This window comes from Phocoena sinus, chromosome 11 (assembly GCF_008692025.1).
Source record: "Phocoena sinus isolate mPhoSin1 chromosome 11, mPhoSin1.pri, whole genome shotgun sequence".
In the NCBI taxonomy this organism is placed as follows: Eukaryota; Metazoa; Chordata; class Mammalia; order Artiodactyla; family Phocoenidae; genus Phocoena; species Phocoena sinus.
The window spans coordinates 72,421,738-72,436,894 of NC_045773.1; the positions used below are offsets into that span (position 1 = coordinate 72,421,738).

Below are 15,157 nucleotides of genomic sequence, written 5' to 3' on the forward strand. Positions count from 1 at the left end.
GAGTTTGGATGGGGGAGGGTGCCTGGTGCCCTTCGGTCCTCTGTGCCGCCCCCCCCACAGCAACAGCGCACCCTGGTATTTGTTATGTCAGCAGGAGAAGGTCACCATGTTGTTTTTCTCGCCCCCAGTCCTTCCTTCCTGCCCCAGTCCAAATTTGTCCTCCTGTTTGACCTTAATACTTACCCGTGGCTTTGGACCAGGGAGTCAGGGGGGCTGAGAGACTTCACTTCTTTTAGCTCAGCAAGGGGCCAGTGAGGGCTGGGAAAGGGAAATGTGGGGGAGGGGCAGGGGCCTGGGCAGCACAGCAATTCTGGTGTTTTCCTCCTGTGTTTTGAGCCCCCCCCACCCCCACCAATATCTGGTCAGTCTTTATCTTCCTTGGCTTCAGAACTGGAGCAGTCCAGGGGTGGTGCTTTGTGCTGTGGAGAGCCCCCGGAGGTGCCCTGCTCCATTGAGAAGCCCCGGGGAAGCCAGAGGCAGCGGGCTGGGAGGGACTTAAAGAGGGAGCAGGGGCGGGGTGGCTGGGTCTGTGCATCCCTGCTTCTGCCCATGCCCATTCTTCGTTCTTTGTTTTGTCTTCAGTGGTCCCAGGCTGCACCCATGGCAGAAGGAGAGCAGAAACCTCACGAAGGTAAGTCCCCCCCCCACGCCCACCCCTGCACACGGATGGGGGGGGTCCCTTGATCCCCCAGGGGATGGGTGGGAAGGCCCAGTTCCTTCTCAGGTCTGTTGGGGTTTGGGTGGGGAAGGGGCACAGGAATCTGGGGATCTAGAAAGGAAAAGGTGAGCTCCGGGAGATTAACCCTTCCATTCTGGAGCACTCTGTCTGTACTACTCAGACCACGGCTAGAAATAGGACTTGTGGTCTTTTTCTTCTGCTCTTTCCAGTAAAATTTTATTTGGAGAGGGAGTTGCGAGCACAGACCAGGAAGACAAATAGCGTTCAAGGATCCCAGGTGTCAGGGGAGGTGTCCCTTGTCGCCCCTGCTCCCAGGGGAGGATGGATACTCCATGTCACTTCCAACCCAGCCAGATTCCACCTGTGGGGTCTGTGTGGCAGAGGCTGTGACCCCTGCTGTCTAGATTGCTGGCTGTGTACGAGCTGGAGGTGCAGAGGGCCCAGGCTCATGGAACTCCCTCCCCCCCACTTGGCATTCCTTTGGGGGTGGAGAGAGAAAGCCCTACAGCCTCCCCCTGCCCTCCTGGGGAGTAGGTTTGGGTGCTTGTGAACTTCCCTCTTGGTCCAGCAGAGGGCTGGCTGTAGCTCCCAGGAGCCCCGCCCCTCTGCCCAGCCTGAGTCTGCCTGCCTTTTGTTTGCGGCGGTTTGGAGTACAGATCCTCCCATTTCTCTAGGGATGCCCTGGCTCTCCCCACTACTGAATGTGGCCTCTGCTCCAGCCCGATGTGCCACTCCCCCAGCTCCCCACCTCTGAGAAGGGAAGGCCCTGGGGTCTTCCTCCAGGCGAGTTTCCCTGACCCAAATCCAGTGGCCCGGACGGTGGCCAGGGGCAGTGTTTCTACTCCCCAGGCTGGTGGTGACGCCTGGCCAGTTCTGCCTCCTTCCTCACTCAGGAGCCCTTTCCTTGACCCAGGGCCTGGCTTCCCCACCTGTGCCACTGACAGGCCTCCGCTCCCAGGGTGCACCCACCCTGCCTCAGCCTCCACTGGTCTGTCTCTGAGGTCTGGGAGAGGCAAGACAAATGGTCTTTGTTTGCTGGGGTGAAGGTTGTCTTAGAGAAATAAGGAAAACCACAGAGCCTGAAGTTGGAGTGTATGTGCGCCCACGCCTGAGCAGAAGCAGGACAGCTTTCCTTGGAGGTATTGGCTGGGGTGCGAAGGGTGCGGTGAAGTCACCCCCCTCTACCTCCTGTGGGCCCTGAGGATGTCAGGGAGCTTTTCCAAGGAATTCCCACCCTGGATCTTTTTACCATCGGCTACCAACTGCCATGACCCAGTCCAGACTGTTCTGCTGTCCTGTCCTTGTGGCCCTGAAGGCTTGGCCACCTCTAGCCCCAGCCAGGATGCAGTGTCAGGGCAAGAATGCTTGATTAGTCATCTTCTTCAATATAGACCTGGCTTACAAAAGGACTTCTTCAGATCCCTGGTCTTGTTTATACTCTTTTTGGTGATGATTGATCCTAACCCTTGTAGCGGTGGGGAATTCTGTGCCCATTGTCTGGATGGGGAAGCAGAGACCTCAGGCAAGGCCAAGGACTGGCTTGGGAGCCCCCAGTGTTTTCCTTCCTGTTTTCACACGTACAGCCTCCCCACTTGCCCTCAGCTCCTCACATTCTCCCTAATCCACTATATATACCCCCCTCCCCAGCACCCAGGCTCATCTTCCTTCACCCCTCTGGAGGGAGGAGTGAGGAGAGGCTCAGCTGTGGCCTCTGGGAAGAGGCAGCTGGGGGTATGCCCTTCAGATGTCTTGGTGGGGCTCTAACCTTGTGTCTCCTGGGCTGAGAAGAGGGCGCTTGTTCTTAGGGCTGGAGATGGAAGGCAGAACCCTATACTTCAACCTCTGTTTCAGTGTCTTTAGAGATCAGCCCAACCCACTTACACAGATGTGCAGAGTCTGAGGCCTAGAGAGGGAGGAACTGTCCCAAGGTCACACCAAGTCCTGGCCAGAGCCCAGGCTTCCTCGCTGGCTGGATGCTGCTTCTTCCCTTCTATTCAGGGGAAACTCATTTCAGGGACAGGATTGCTCTGTGGTGGTGGTGGAGGGCTGATGGGGAGTGGCAGGCCAAGCCACAATTTGGAGTAGCCATTCAGAGTCCTGACTTTATTTATTCTCAGGGGCCCTACCTCTGTGGCCCAGAATTACCCCTTCATGCTCCGGTGCACCCCAGGCTCCACGGCCAGCCTGGGAAGTTGTCTTTACCCTGGTCTCCCTCCAGATCAGCTTCTAGAAATGCTCCGTGACTGCAGTGGCGGCACCGTTTTTTCCATGATGCAAGCAGTTTGCCCTCCTGGGTGGGGTTATCGGTGGCTGGCAGGGCCAGCAGTGTTCCCGCCCATAGCCACCTGCTGTTTCCAGGCAGACCCAACCCCTGTGCCAGTGCCCACCACCTCCTCAGCCCGAGTCTGGGGAGGGGGTCTGGCAGGTGGTAAAGTGCCCCCTGATGCTTCCCCTCTGTTTCACAGGATGTTGGCCTGGGAAGGCTTTGATGTCAGAGTTGACTTTAACTCTGTTACTTACTGGCAGTGTGGCCTTGGGGCCAGTTACTCAGCCTCTGTAAGCCTCTAGTTCCCCATTTGTAAAATGGGGGGTCCTACTAGAACCTCAGAGTACCATGGGGGGGAGAATTGTTTGGGGTGACATCTGTGGACTCCTGTACACAGTGCCCAGCACATAAGAAGTGTTCAGTAAGTGGTTGTCGGTTAATGGTAGGGCAGTTGCTGTGGGGAGTTGGAGGGAAATGGAGAGCAGGTTTGCAACGCTGGCTGCTCCTCCTTTCACGGGAAGCTTAGAGACCCCCAACAGGTATACTCATACTCAGACTGTCCTCTGGCATCAAGGTTGACCTAGGGATTGGCTTGGCTGTCATGGCGAGGCTAGGGGATCAGATGTGCAGGCTGACTCCCTTAGAACCTGACAGTGCTATGTGATCTTTGTAATAAAAACAGGCGTTTATCAGTGTTGGTGGTGGAAAGCTAGGAGAGGACTTCAGCCACAGCCAAGAGACTTAAGTTAGATTTTCAGAAGGACTGTAGTGGGTACCTCTCACAGAAAGGAGCGGCCTTACAGAGCTGGGTGGAGAGAAGGGCTGGCCACCTCTAACGTGACCTGCTGGGCTCATGTGTCACCCCTTGCCATGCAGTGGTGAAGTTCATGGACGTCTACCAGCGCAGCTACTGCCGTCCAATTGAGACCCTGGTGGACATCTTCCAGGAGTACCCCGATGAGATCGAGTACATCTTCAAGCCGTCCTGTGTGCCCCTGATGCGGTGTGGGGGCTGCTGCAATGACGAGGGTCTGGAGTGTGTGCCCACCGAAGAGTTCAACATCACCATGCAGGTGGGCACCTGCGGGGAGCGGGGGAGGGGCTGCGTGGGTGGGTGGGGCATTAGGCTTTGCCAACAGGTGGTCCCCGGCCCTCTCCTGGGCAGCTCTCGAAGGGAGGAGCCAGGCTTGCCTTGCCCACCTCTCTCCCCTGAGTCAGTCAAGGGGAGATGTGGAGGTCTTACCCTCTTTGGAGAAAAAGATGCTTGCATTTCTGAGCCCAGGTTTCCAGCAAGCCCCGACCACCTCCTCCTCCTCCCTGACCTCTGTCCCCTGAGCTCAGGAGGGGGCTGACACCTGTGACAGGAGCCCCTCCCTTCCTCTCTAGGAGGGAGAGAGCCCTCCCTCCCTGGGGGCTCTGTTTGGGAAGCTGGATGAGCCTGGTCTGTGGAGAGTTTAAAAAGCCAGTCGTTTGGTACTGCCTGGTGATGGGGCACATCTCAGCCTGGATGGGGCTGGAGGGAACTCTGAGACCCCAGGGAGGGGTGGGTGGCTCTTGGGTAGTTACTGGGGGTAGGGTGAGGCCTGGAGGGGTAAGAGGAGGGGAGGGATGGGGAGTGGCAAGAACCCAGGACCCAAATTCCCAGCCTGGCCAACCCTGCAGCCATGTCTGCCCTCAAGAGAAGCAGGGGCTCCTTGAGGTCAGCGGGGTGGGGGGAGTTGGGGGGGGCCTGAGGCTCTTTCTGGTAGAGCCCCTGGTCCCCCCGTACTTCCACCACCCTTCCCTGCTCTGTAGAACCCCTGGGTGCTGAGTGGCAGGAGCCATGGGGTCTCCCACCTGGGTATGGCTGGCTGGGTCACTAACCGCTGTGATCTGCTTCCTCTTCCTCCAGATTATGCGGATCAGACCTCACCAAGGCCAGCACATAGGAGAGATGAGCTTCCTACAGCACAACAAATGTGAATGCAGGTAAGGATGGAGTCACGGAGTCATTGGTTCAGTGAATGGCTGCTGAACGAAATCAGGGGTCCCGCTCTAGGCCAGGGTTAAGTACGTTCCACTTGTTAGCCCATTTCCACCTTCCAGCTGTGTAACTGTGGGCATTTCGATATTACTTCAATGTGCCTCGGTTTCCACCTCTGTAAAATGGGCACAGTAATATTATGTACTGCTTAGCATTGTTATAAGGATTAAGTGAGTCGTTATATGTCAGGAGTTTAAAACTGTACTGATGTATCATAAATACTATGTTAAGTTTTTATTATTATTATTCTCGTTAGCATCACCATCTGAACTCCTCTCTGTTTTGTTCTTTTCTCTTTCTCTACCCACTGCAGACCAAAGAAAGATAGAGCAAGGCAAGAAAAGTAAGTGGCCATGACTTTCCCTCTTCTCCCTCTACTTGGCTGGTTGTCTTGGTTTGGGGGCTCTTGGCTTCCTCTCTTAGGGGGGGTCTGATGGCTTCACTGGGTCTGAGAGTTGGTTTCATGGGGACTTGTGGTGGCAGCAATGGGATGGAGCAAACTCCAGGATTATGGCTCTAGAACAACTGACAAAACCCAGCCTGGTGCTGGAACTTCCTTTGGAAGAGACGATGCATCTCCGGGCCATTCCCGGCCAGGACTTGCGGTCTTGGCGTGTCGGGGCCTGTTGTGGATGCTGGCTCCCGGGCCTGCTCTAGCCTCCTGTCACCCATGGCAGGGAGAGGGAGTGGGTGGCAGAGAGGCCAGCTTTTGTGTGTTAGAGGAAATGGCCTCGTTGGTGGCTGCAGTGGTGGTGCGGTTGGATTTGGGGCCAGCTGGGGTGTTTTGTTGGTGCATGCCCTCCTGCGGGAGTGAGGCAGGCCAGAGATGCTCAGCCCCCTTGGCCGGGGAGAAAGAGGTGAATGTTGGCCATTTCCTGAGGCTTTCAGTTGCTCAGTGTGGAGGGTCAGGTCAGGATGGAGCAGGGGGTGAGGTCTGGCAGCGGTGATCCTTCAAGACAGGGCGAGCGGCTGGCACGGGAGAGAGCCTGCAGGGGAAGAGACTGAGAGAGAGCACCTCTGCCCTTCCCCCACCCATCGTCCTGTCTGCCCCCAACGCTCTGGTGACATTGAAGCCCCCTAGACCTCAATCCCTTGCCTCTTCCCTAAGTCCCCAACTTCAGGATTGCTGAGCAGTGATTGGGGACAGGAGGCTCAGAGAGAGAGAGTGTGTCTGTGCGCGTGCGAATGAAGACCTTCCTTCCTCCAGAACTTTCTCCCGAGAGGGAACAGACTTGCCCCTCTCCTCCATCCCTTCCCCTTCATTTGTCCCATGTGGCAGCCATCCTGAGGGGCATTCTCTGGGGCCGGGCAGGTGTGGAGAGGGCTGGTTCCCTTGAGGGGGACAGGCTTCAGCTTGCCGCCCTTGCCTGTTCCCCAAACGCCTGCCTTGCCCACAGGGAGAGTGGGGTTTCGCCTCGTCTCCAAAGAGAGTCTGGTGAGATGGTGTAGCAGGCTTTGACAGGCTGGGGAGAGGACGCTTCGCCAAACGCCGCCCAGGCCCCCCTCCCCACGCTTCCCTAAATCCCACCCCACCCTGCCGCCTGCCTGGGGCCCCGCCTCTCAGCCCAGGTTATGGCCGGGCTGGCTGGCGCCTTTCATGTGCCACCCTTGGTTTTGCGCCAGCTCCCAAGATAGCTGCTCCCCTACACTGGGATCCACAGAGGCAGGGCCCCTGGAGGGACCCCTCGCTCTGGTACTTGGAAATGAAGGCAGAAGGTGCCTGGAGTACAGCCTGCACCCCCTTCCCTTGCCCCCCCATCGAGTCAGGTCTCTGACCTTCTCCCCAAACTCTGGCCTGCCTCTTATGGCCCCTGACCTTCAGGGTCAGACTTGTTCAGGGATGCTGGGCAGAGAGCCTGCCCCCTAGGCTTTGCCCCCTGCCTGGGACCAGGAGACACCATGAGCGTGGAGGCCTGTGGGTCCAGTGCCCTCCACCCAGCCTCTGCTCCCCGCACCACACACACAGCCTTGCTAGGAGCTGGGTTTGTCGCCCCCCTACCCCCCGCTCCGCCCAAGGGTAAAGTGAGAAGAAGGCGCCATTGAGTGCCTGCCGCCCCGGCCCATCCCGTGTGCGTGCACGTGTGCAAGCTCTCCCTCGTGCCTCGGAGCGTGTCCTGTGTCCTGCTCTCCTCACTGCTTCCTTTCCTCTCCCCTACCCCCTTGCTTTCTCTCTGTCTGTCTCTGTTTTTTTATTTTCCAGAAAATCAGTTCGAGGAAAGGGAAAGGGGCAAAAAAGAAAGCGCAAGAAATCCCGGTATAAATCCTGGAGCGCGTACGTGGTGCCACCGCTGTCTCGTTTCCTGGAGCCTCCCAGCCCCCAATCAAACTCCCGCCTGCAGGACCCTGGAACCTTGCCTCCCTCCTGCTCCCCTTCCCTGGCTCCTATCCTCCCTCTTCCCTAGTGACTCTCTCTCACTCTCACTCCACTAATTGGCACCGATGGGTAGATGTGGTGGTGGCATTGCTGGTCCAGGGTTGGGGGTGGGCGGGTGGGCAGAGTGGGCCTGGAGGATTCAGGGAGGGGCCTCTGGCTTGGCTGGGCACCCACCGCCTTTCCCTCACCCACTGGGCACTGGTGGCGGGCCCATGTTGGCACGGGTGCCGGGCGCTGATGCCTGCTCACCCAGCTGGTTTCCGCTGCTCTAGGCTTCCGCACTTCTCTGGAAGCTGGGGGGTGGGGGTGCGGAGGGCAGACGTGGCGTGAGGAAGGGGCGTGGATGAGGTGAGGCAGCTCGTTGTTGGCTGAAGGAGGAGGTGGCGTCAAACACCACTGCGGCCCCTCCTTGTGGACTTGGGGCCTCAGGAGGAGAGCCCCCTATTCCAGCCCAACCCATGGCACCCACAGAAGCCTTCCCGTAGGGTGGCCTCTTCCTCTGGGTTTGAGGCTGTGGGGGACCCTTTGGCCACCAGTGGCCTGGCCTGTGGACCCTGCCTCTGGGCCTAGCCTGCCATCACTCCCTGCTTCAGCCCCCACTTTGGTGGAGGGGCCTGGGCATGAGCCTTCACACAGGGAGGAGGTGGCCCCGATTGCCGTCCCCAGCAGGTGGAGAGTGAAGGTGTGCTTTTTCGGGGGTGGTAGCCGTTGGGGCCCTGTGGCCCGAGACTTGCACTTGTGCCCGTGGGACAGCGCTGCCCCTTACAGCACCCCTGTCCTTGCATTCTGCCCGTGTGCGTCCGCCTCTTCCTGCGGGCAGGCTTCCTAGCCAGCGCTGCCTCTTTCCGCCGCTCTCTCTTGTCTTCCGCTGTGGCGTCGGACCCTTCCAGGGCGTGGAAGGGTGTGGGGCCCGTGAGCTGGGTGGGGTGCAGCTGCTGACGTGGTCGGGGGTGTTGCATGGATTTTTTTTCTCTCTCTCTGCTGACGCTCTAGCTTAGATGTCTTTCCTTTTGCCTTTTGCAGTCCCTGTGGGCCTTGCTCAGAGCGGAGAAAGCATTTGTTTGTACAAGATCCGCAGACGTGTAAATGTTCCTGCAAAAACACAGACTCGCGTTGCAAGGCGAGGCAGCTTGAGTTAAACGAACGTACTTGCAGGTTGGTTCCCAGAGGGCGAGCAAGTCAGAGAGGGGCTTTGCACAGAGATGGGGAGAGAGAGAGAGAGAGAGAGAGAGAGAGAGAGAGCGCGAGCGAGCGAGCGAGAGCGAGCGAACGCGCACCTGAAAGGGGCCAGCTGCTTGCTCAGCTTCTAGCTGCTTGCCTGGTGACTGCCGCCTTCTCTGCTCGCGGGGCCCCTGCGCTGGGCAGCGGGTGCTGGCCGGCCCGCCAGGGCCAGTTCAGAGCTTGCCCTCGTTGCGTGAGTGGGCAGGCCAGTGTGGCTTCCTGTGGTGGTGTGGACGCAGGCTGAGTGTTGTGTCCTGTGGTCCTGCTCGTAGAGGCTGTTGGTTCTGACGTTGTGATTCCCACCTCTGCTGCTAATAGGGAGGGCCCTTCCCGGCGTGGGGGGATGCGCCTCTACAAAGCGCAAACACTTGGGGGCCTCGCCACCGCCTCTGAGGTCTGCACCGCTGGGTTTCTCATCCCCTCAGTGTCTCTCCTTGGGGACAGGGCTTGAGTTCATCCTCAGACTGGGGTCCTGGAGGGCGTGGGCTCTGCCTGTTGGTTTAGGGCAGATAGGAGATTTAACATCAGGGGACGCTAGATACCTTAATACTCCAGTCATCACGGCGACAACCCCAAACGGCCCACCTATTTCCAAATGCCCCTAGGATGGGTGGAGGGAGGGAGCCGCACCCATTCTCCTAGTATTAGGCTGTGAGCTCCTCACACCTGGGCCTAGGTTTTATTCATCTGCGTGACCCCCCACTCCCACCCCAGGCATCTGTGCCTCTGTCCCTTGTTCACACCAGGGACCAAGGAAGTGTCAAGTGCGTGAGTGAATACATGACCGAGTTCAGGGGTGAGGGCAAGAGCACGGGGCCGTGACAGGTGGCTGGCAATCTTTTGGTGCCTCACTGGTGTTTATACTCGTCTGGCCTGTGCTCAAAGGCAGGGAGCCCTCTGGGCCAGCGTAAGCTTCACCCAGGAAGGAGAGGCTTTTGTGGGGATTCCCGGGCAGAGCCAGGGTGCCCCCAGCTAATCCAGATGCCTCATTGGTTAACAGGGTCCTTGGAGTGTAGCTCTCTCCCCCGTCTCCCGTGTCCCTGTGGCTTGTGAGTGTCAGGGAGGCTGGGGACCGGGCCCTGGGGGTGTTACTGTGGGTTCTGTCTATCTTGGCGGTACGTGAAGGCAGGAAGTGTACACTAGTGCTGGGGTGGGGGCTCTGCCTCACCCCAGGGCTGGCTGAGGGGTCTTCACATCTCCCAGGGACCTCCGAGAAGATAAGGGATTTGCCATTTTAGGGTTACCACGGTGATCATTCTGCAGTGATGGGATAGGGGGATGTCTGCGGTGACCTGGGGGCTAACTGAAGTTACCCGAACCCATCCTCTCACCTGGCTGTATGGGGGAATTTCAGTCCTCAAATAGGAGGCTTAGGATCCCCATTCCTAAGCTCTCAGAAGGGCAGGGCCTGCTCTGACCTCTCTTCGAGTGGGGAGGGTAAAAGGCGAGCAGCCCAGGTGCAGGGCCATGATGGGAAAGTTCTAGGAGTCCCCTCTGCCTCCCTGACCCTAAGTTAAATAGCATATTGGAAAGGTAAGGCAGCCTGGTACCTGGGGCCTGCAGCTGAGGCCAGGACGGTGGGCATGGCGAGGGGAGGTGTGTCTCTCACCTTCCCAGGGCCCCAAGCCCTGCTGGCTCCGCCTCTCTTGGGAGCCTCACTTCCCCAGCTTCCTGGCCTGCTTGGCCTCTGCTCAGGCCCTATCCTTTGCTCTCTCAACTCACTCCCCCAAACCAGCACCATAGGGACTGCACTGAAACATCTCCTTCTGCAGGGAGGCTTTGGTGATTAACTTGGTCCAACTTTGCTCACCTATCAGCTCTTAAATGTCAACTAGGGACTGTTCTTTGGGACGTGTTCATTTGTTGCTTGTGATGAGATGTCATTCTGTCTTTGTCTTGTCTCAGCTAGACTGTAAACTCCAGAGGGCAGACTGGGAGCCCCGGACGTAGCTGCCACTCTCCCAGAGGCAGGACTGCGCTTTCTCTGTCCTCTCCCCTGCTGGCCTCGGGCTGCAGGAAGGGGAGGCTGCAGCCTCCCCACCGGGGCTCCTCCCCTGGCCCTAACCCCCAGCCTCTGTTTCCCGTTCTCTGCAGATGTGACAAGCCAAGGCGGTGAGCTGGGTGGGAGGAAGGAGCCTCCCTCAGGGTTTCGGGAACGAGACGTCTCACCAGGAAAGACTGACACAGAATGACCCATAGCCGCTGCCCCCGCACCACCACCACCATCAACAGAACAGTCCTGAATCCAGAAACCTGACATGAAGGAAGAAGAGGCTGTGCGCAGAGCACTTTGGGTCCGGAGCACAAGACTCCGGCAGAAGCATTCCCGGGCGGGTGACCCAGCACGGTCCCTCTTGGAATTGGATCGCCATTTTATTTCTCTTGCTGCTAAATCACCGAGCCCGGAAGATTAGAGAGTTTTATTTCTGGGATTCCTGTAGACACACCCACCCACATACATACGTTTATATATATATATAAAATATATAAAAATAAATATATATATTTTATATATATATATAAAATATATATATTCTTTTTTTTTTTAAATTAACATTGCTAATGTTATTGGTGTCTTCACTGGATGTATTTGACTGCTGTGGACTTGAGTTGGGAGGAGAATACCCCCACCCAGATCCTGACAGGGAAGAGGATGGAAGGAGAGACTCTGGCATCATCTTTTATCCCTCTTAGGGAAGCCGGGGTCCCCTCACCTGCCTGGGGACGCGCAAGGCCAGGGCACGGGGGCAAATTTGGCCTGCTTTTGGAAACACCGACAAACCCAGCCCTGGCCCCGAGCCTCTATCCCGAGTCAAACGGACAGAAAGACAGGCAACAGGTACAGGGCACGAGGACGCTGGCTCTGACCAGGAGTTTGGGGGAGCCTCGGGACACTGCTGTGCTTTGGAGAACCCCTCCACGTGCTGCACGGGCATCTTGCCCCCAGGGGCACTTGCCTGGAAGATTCAGGAGTCTGGGCAGCCTTCACCTCCTCTCACCCGCTTCCGAGATGCCCAGGAGGCCACTGACATGCCTTGGCGAAGAGAAGAGAGACGTTGGTGGAGGAAGGGCCGCCCAGTGGCAGCTCATCCTCCGAGGGAAGGGCCTCCTGCCTTGGCCCTCTCCCAGCTTCGCTTCCCGGGCGCAGCGCAGGAGGGCCCGATGTCCTCAGACCATTGAAACCACTAGTTCTGTCCCCCCAGGAGACCTGGCTGTGTGTGTGTGAGTGGTTAACCCACCTCCATCCCCCAACCCGACCCTTCCTGCGGCATAGAGAGACAGGGCAGGGTCCCGGTGCCCACCCTGGAGGCAGAGAAAAGAGAAGTGTTTTATATATGGTAGTTATTTAATATGCCCTTTTAATTAGAAATTAAAACAGTTAATTTAATTAAAGAGTAGGGTTTTTTTCAGTATTCTTGGTTAATATTTAATTTCAACTATTTATGAGATCCATCTCTTGCTGTCTCGCTCTCTCTTATTTGTACTGGTCTTTGTGTATAAAATTCCTGTTTCCAATCTCTCTTGCTCTGATCGGTGACAGTCACCAGCTTGTCCTGAGCAGATATTTAATTTTGCTAACACTCAGTTCTGCCCTTCCCTTTCCCTTGGCTCCCCACCACACATTCCTTTGAAATAAGGTTTCAATATACATCTACATACTATATATATATTTGGCAACTTGTGTTTGTGTATATATATATAATATATATATATATGTTTATGTATATATGATTCTGATAGACATTGCTATTCTGTTTTTTTATATGTAAAAACAAAACAAGAAAAAATAGAGAATTCTACATACTAAATCTCTCTCCTTTTTTAATTTTAATATTTGTTATCATTTATTTATTGGTGCTACTGTTTATCCGTAATAATTGTGGGGAAAAAGATATTAACATCACATCTTTGTCTCTAGTGCAGTTTTTCGAGATATTCCGTAGTACATATTTATTTTTAAACAACAACAAAGAAATACAGATATATCTTAAAAAAAAGCATTTTGTATTAAAGAATTTAATTCTGATCTCAAAGCTCCTCCTGGTTTCTCCTTCTCCATTGAATCTTTGTTCCAGACTTCCTCCTGCCCCCTTTCCCTCCTCCCATGGGAAACATGGCATTTGCCTGAGGTCTGGGAAAGGGGTTCCAAGCGTGTAGGATACGGGGTGACCCACCTCATTGTGCCGGGGGCCAGAGTCTTTCCATTCTGGCTGGGCCCGTCCTGGGGGAGCTCGTTCATCTTCTGCCATCTGTGGAAGTGGGGGAGGGAGAGACAGCTCCTTAGATAGGAGCCAAGGGCCCTGCGATGAGTAGAGCTGCCTTCAGGAGTCATGTGATCCAGGCAATGTCCCTTGTCAGGGAAGGAACTGGCCATGTCTCTGAGCTTGTTTCCCAGAGGACAGGAGGGGGCTGGGAATGGGAAGGGGGTGCTTGTGTGGGGCCTGTACCCCCAGGGTATAAATTAGTTTTACGTAGTAGTCCTGGAGTTCCTTGAGCCTCTGGAAGGTGGGCCCACGGTTCCACTTGCCCCTGAGGGGACTCCCTGCCCTGCCTTGCTGCGTAGGCCCAGCTCTCCCGCAGGCCCGGGGAAGGTGGAAGCTGTCTGGGTCTTTGGCGTTTATGAACAGTGCTTCCAAATCCACTTCTCTAGCCTCTTTTATTCCTTCAAACCATATTTACTGGGCCACCAGCCATCGTGCCAGGGCAAGGGATGCCGTTATGAATAAGATACAACTCCACCCCTCAAGGATCTGGTGAGGGTGGGTGAGGAGACACAGAACTATAAATCCACAAATAGAAAAATACATAAATTATGATGGGGGCATTCGATCCAGCTTGGGAGTGGGGACGGATTGCGGGTGGTGGAGTCTGGGAGGTCTGCTCATTATATTACCTTTAGGCTGCCCCTTAAAGAGTGTGAAGGAGAAGACAGAACATGGAGGGGCGGGTGGAAGGGTTGAAGCCAACATCCCAGGCAGAAGGGGCAGTGTGAGCAAAGGCATGGAGGGAGGACTCAGGCAGGGAGTGGGTGAGGGGATGAAGGTGGGAGAGAGAGGCAGGAATAGCCCTTGCCTGCCGCACCCATGGTGCCAAGAGCCTATGACCTGGGGATGAGCAGCACATGAGGGGTTTTAAACAGGGAGCACCTCTGCAGGGAGGTGGTTGTAATCCTCCCGTGGGAGACACCCTGAGGAGGGTAGAGGTGACTTCGGTGGCTGATCAGGGAGGGCACCCCCTGCCTCTCCTGGCCACACTGGGTGGGGGGGGGACTAGGGAGGCGAGGTTCCTGCCCTCCTGCAGCTTTGGTTCTAGTTAAGTGCTCATTTTCCAAGCGCTTTCCACCTGTGGCTCTTCCGCTGGTTAACACAATCCACAAGACCTGTGAGGTCGGGGCTCTTGTCATCCCAAGTGGATATTTGCCTGAGCCTCCAACTGGCCTTCCAGATTCTTCTCTCTCCTGCATTCTCATCAGCCAGAGTGAGCCTGTTAAAATGTGAGCTGAATCTTATTACCTTTTGGCTCAAAACCCTGCAGACTCCGTTTTATTCGGCGAAAGAAGCCAAAGTCCATACAATGGCCTTAAAAGGCCCTGCACCATCTGTGTTGCCTGATCTCCCTAACTCAATGACCTCTGACCCCACCTTGACCACTCAGCTCCAGCCACACTGGCTTCTCTGTTCCTCGCGGGTGCGCTCCCACCTCAGGGCCTTTGCACGTACGGTCCTCTCTTCCTAGAGTCCTCTTCCCCCAGATGTGGCATGCGTGGCTCTCTCACCTTTAAGTTTTGTTACCGTCTCAGCAAGGCTGCTTGACTATATTGCATTTACAATCAACACCCTGCACTCGGGCTCCTCTGCACTCGGGTCCTCTTTTCACCATCCTTCTTTTTTTCCCATAGCACATGCCACCGTCTAACATACTCTAGAAACAGGTCTGTCCAATAGAACTATGATGTGAATGAACCATGTATTGTAGTTTAAAGTGTTCTCTGAGCCAGATGTTGAAAGGTAAAAGAAACAGGTGATGTTTAATTTAATCATATATTTTACTTAACCCCAACATATCTAAAATATCATCGAATCAATCTAAAAATGATTAGTGAGAGATTTCATGTTTTTCGGTATTAAGTCTTCGAATCTGATGTGTATTTTGCTTTTATCAAACTTCTCAATTGGGAGTAGCAACATGTCAAGTGTGCATATGAGGCTGGTGCCTACCGTTCTGGACAGTGTTGCTTTAAAATTTACCCCTCCTCTTATTTCCCCCACTACTAGAATGCAAGCAATGTGAGGGCAGAGATTTTTATCTGTTTTGTTCAATGTTGTACATTGTATCTCCAGCTCCTAGAACGTGCCTGGGACATGCTCAATAAACATTTGTTATCTGACTGACATTGTTGAAACTGAAGCCTGGTGACTGAGGGTTTGTTTTATCCCAAGACTATGGAGGTAGGTGATGGCTGGCACTGGCGGGAGTGGTGGGTAGACAGGCTTTTTGACAGGTGGGGACTTGAGCAGGGCTGGGTGAGGAGAGGGGAACTCAGAGTCGGTGGTGGGGGTGAGGGACAGAGAGGCCTCTTCCCCTGTGCCAGGC

The 15,157-nt window shown here is 55.5% G+C and overlaps 1 protein-coding gene across 1 annotated transcript in view; it reads left to right on the forward strand.

Annotated features, from left to right (window-relative positions):
• The window catches only part of VEGFA (vascular endothelial growth factor A), a 64,154-nt gene extending 49,197 nt beyond the window's left edge, over positions 1 to 14,957 (forward strand). Inside the window, exons 3-9 of the mRNA XM_032648915.1 lie at positions 583 to 631; positions 3,822 to 4,018; positions 4,837 to 4,913; positions 5,282 to 5,311; positions 7,169 to 7,222; positions 8,366 to 8,497; positions 10,658 to 14,957. Coding sequence (XP_032504806.1) covers positions 583 to 631; positions 3,822 to 4,018; positions 4,837 to 4,913; positions 5,282 to 5,311; positions 7,169 to 7,222; positions 8,366 to 8,497; positions 10,658 to 10,679 — 561 coding nt within the window. The 3' untranslated portion in view covers positions 10,680 to 14,957. The remainder of the gene's footprint in view (positions 1 to 582; positions 632 to 3,821; positions 4,019 to 4,836; positions 4,914 to 5,281; positions 5,312 to 7,168; positions 7,223 to 8,365; positions 8,498 to 10,657) is intronic.
• Positions 14,958 to 15,157: the final 200 nt, after the last annotated feature.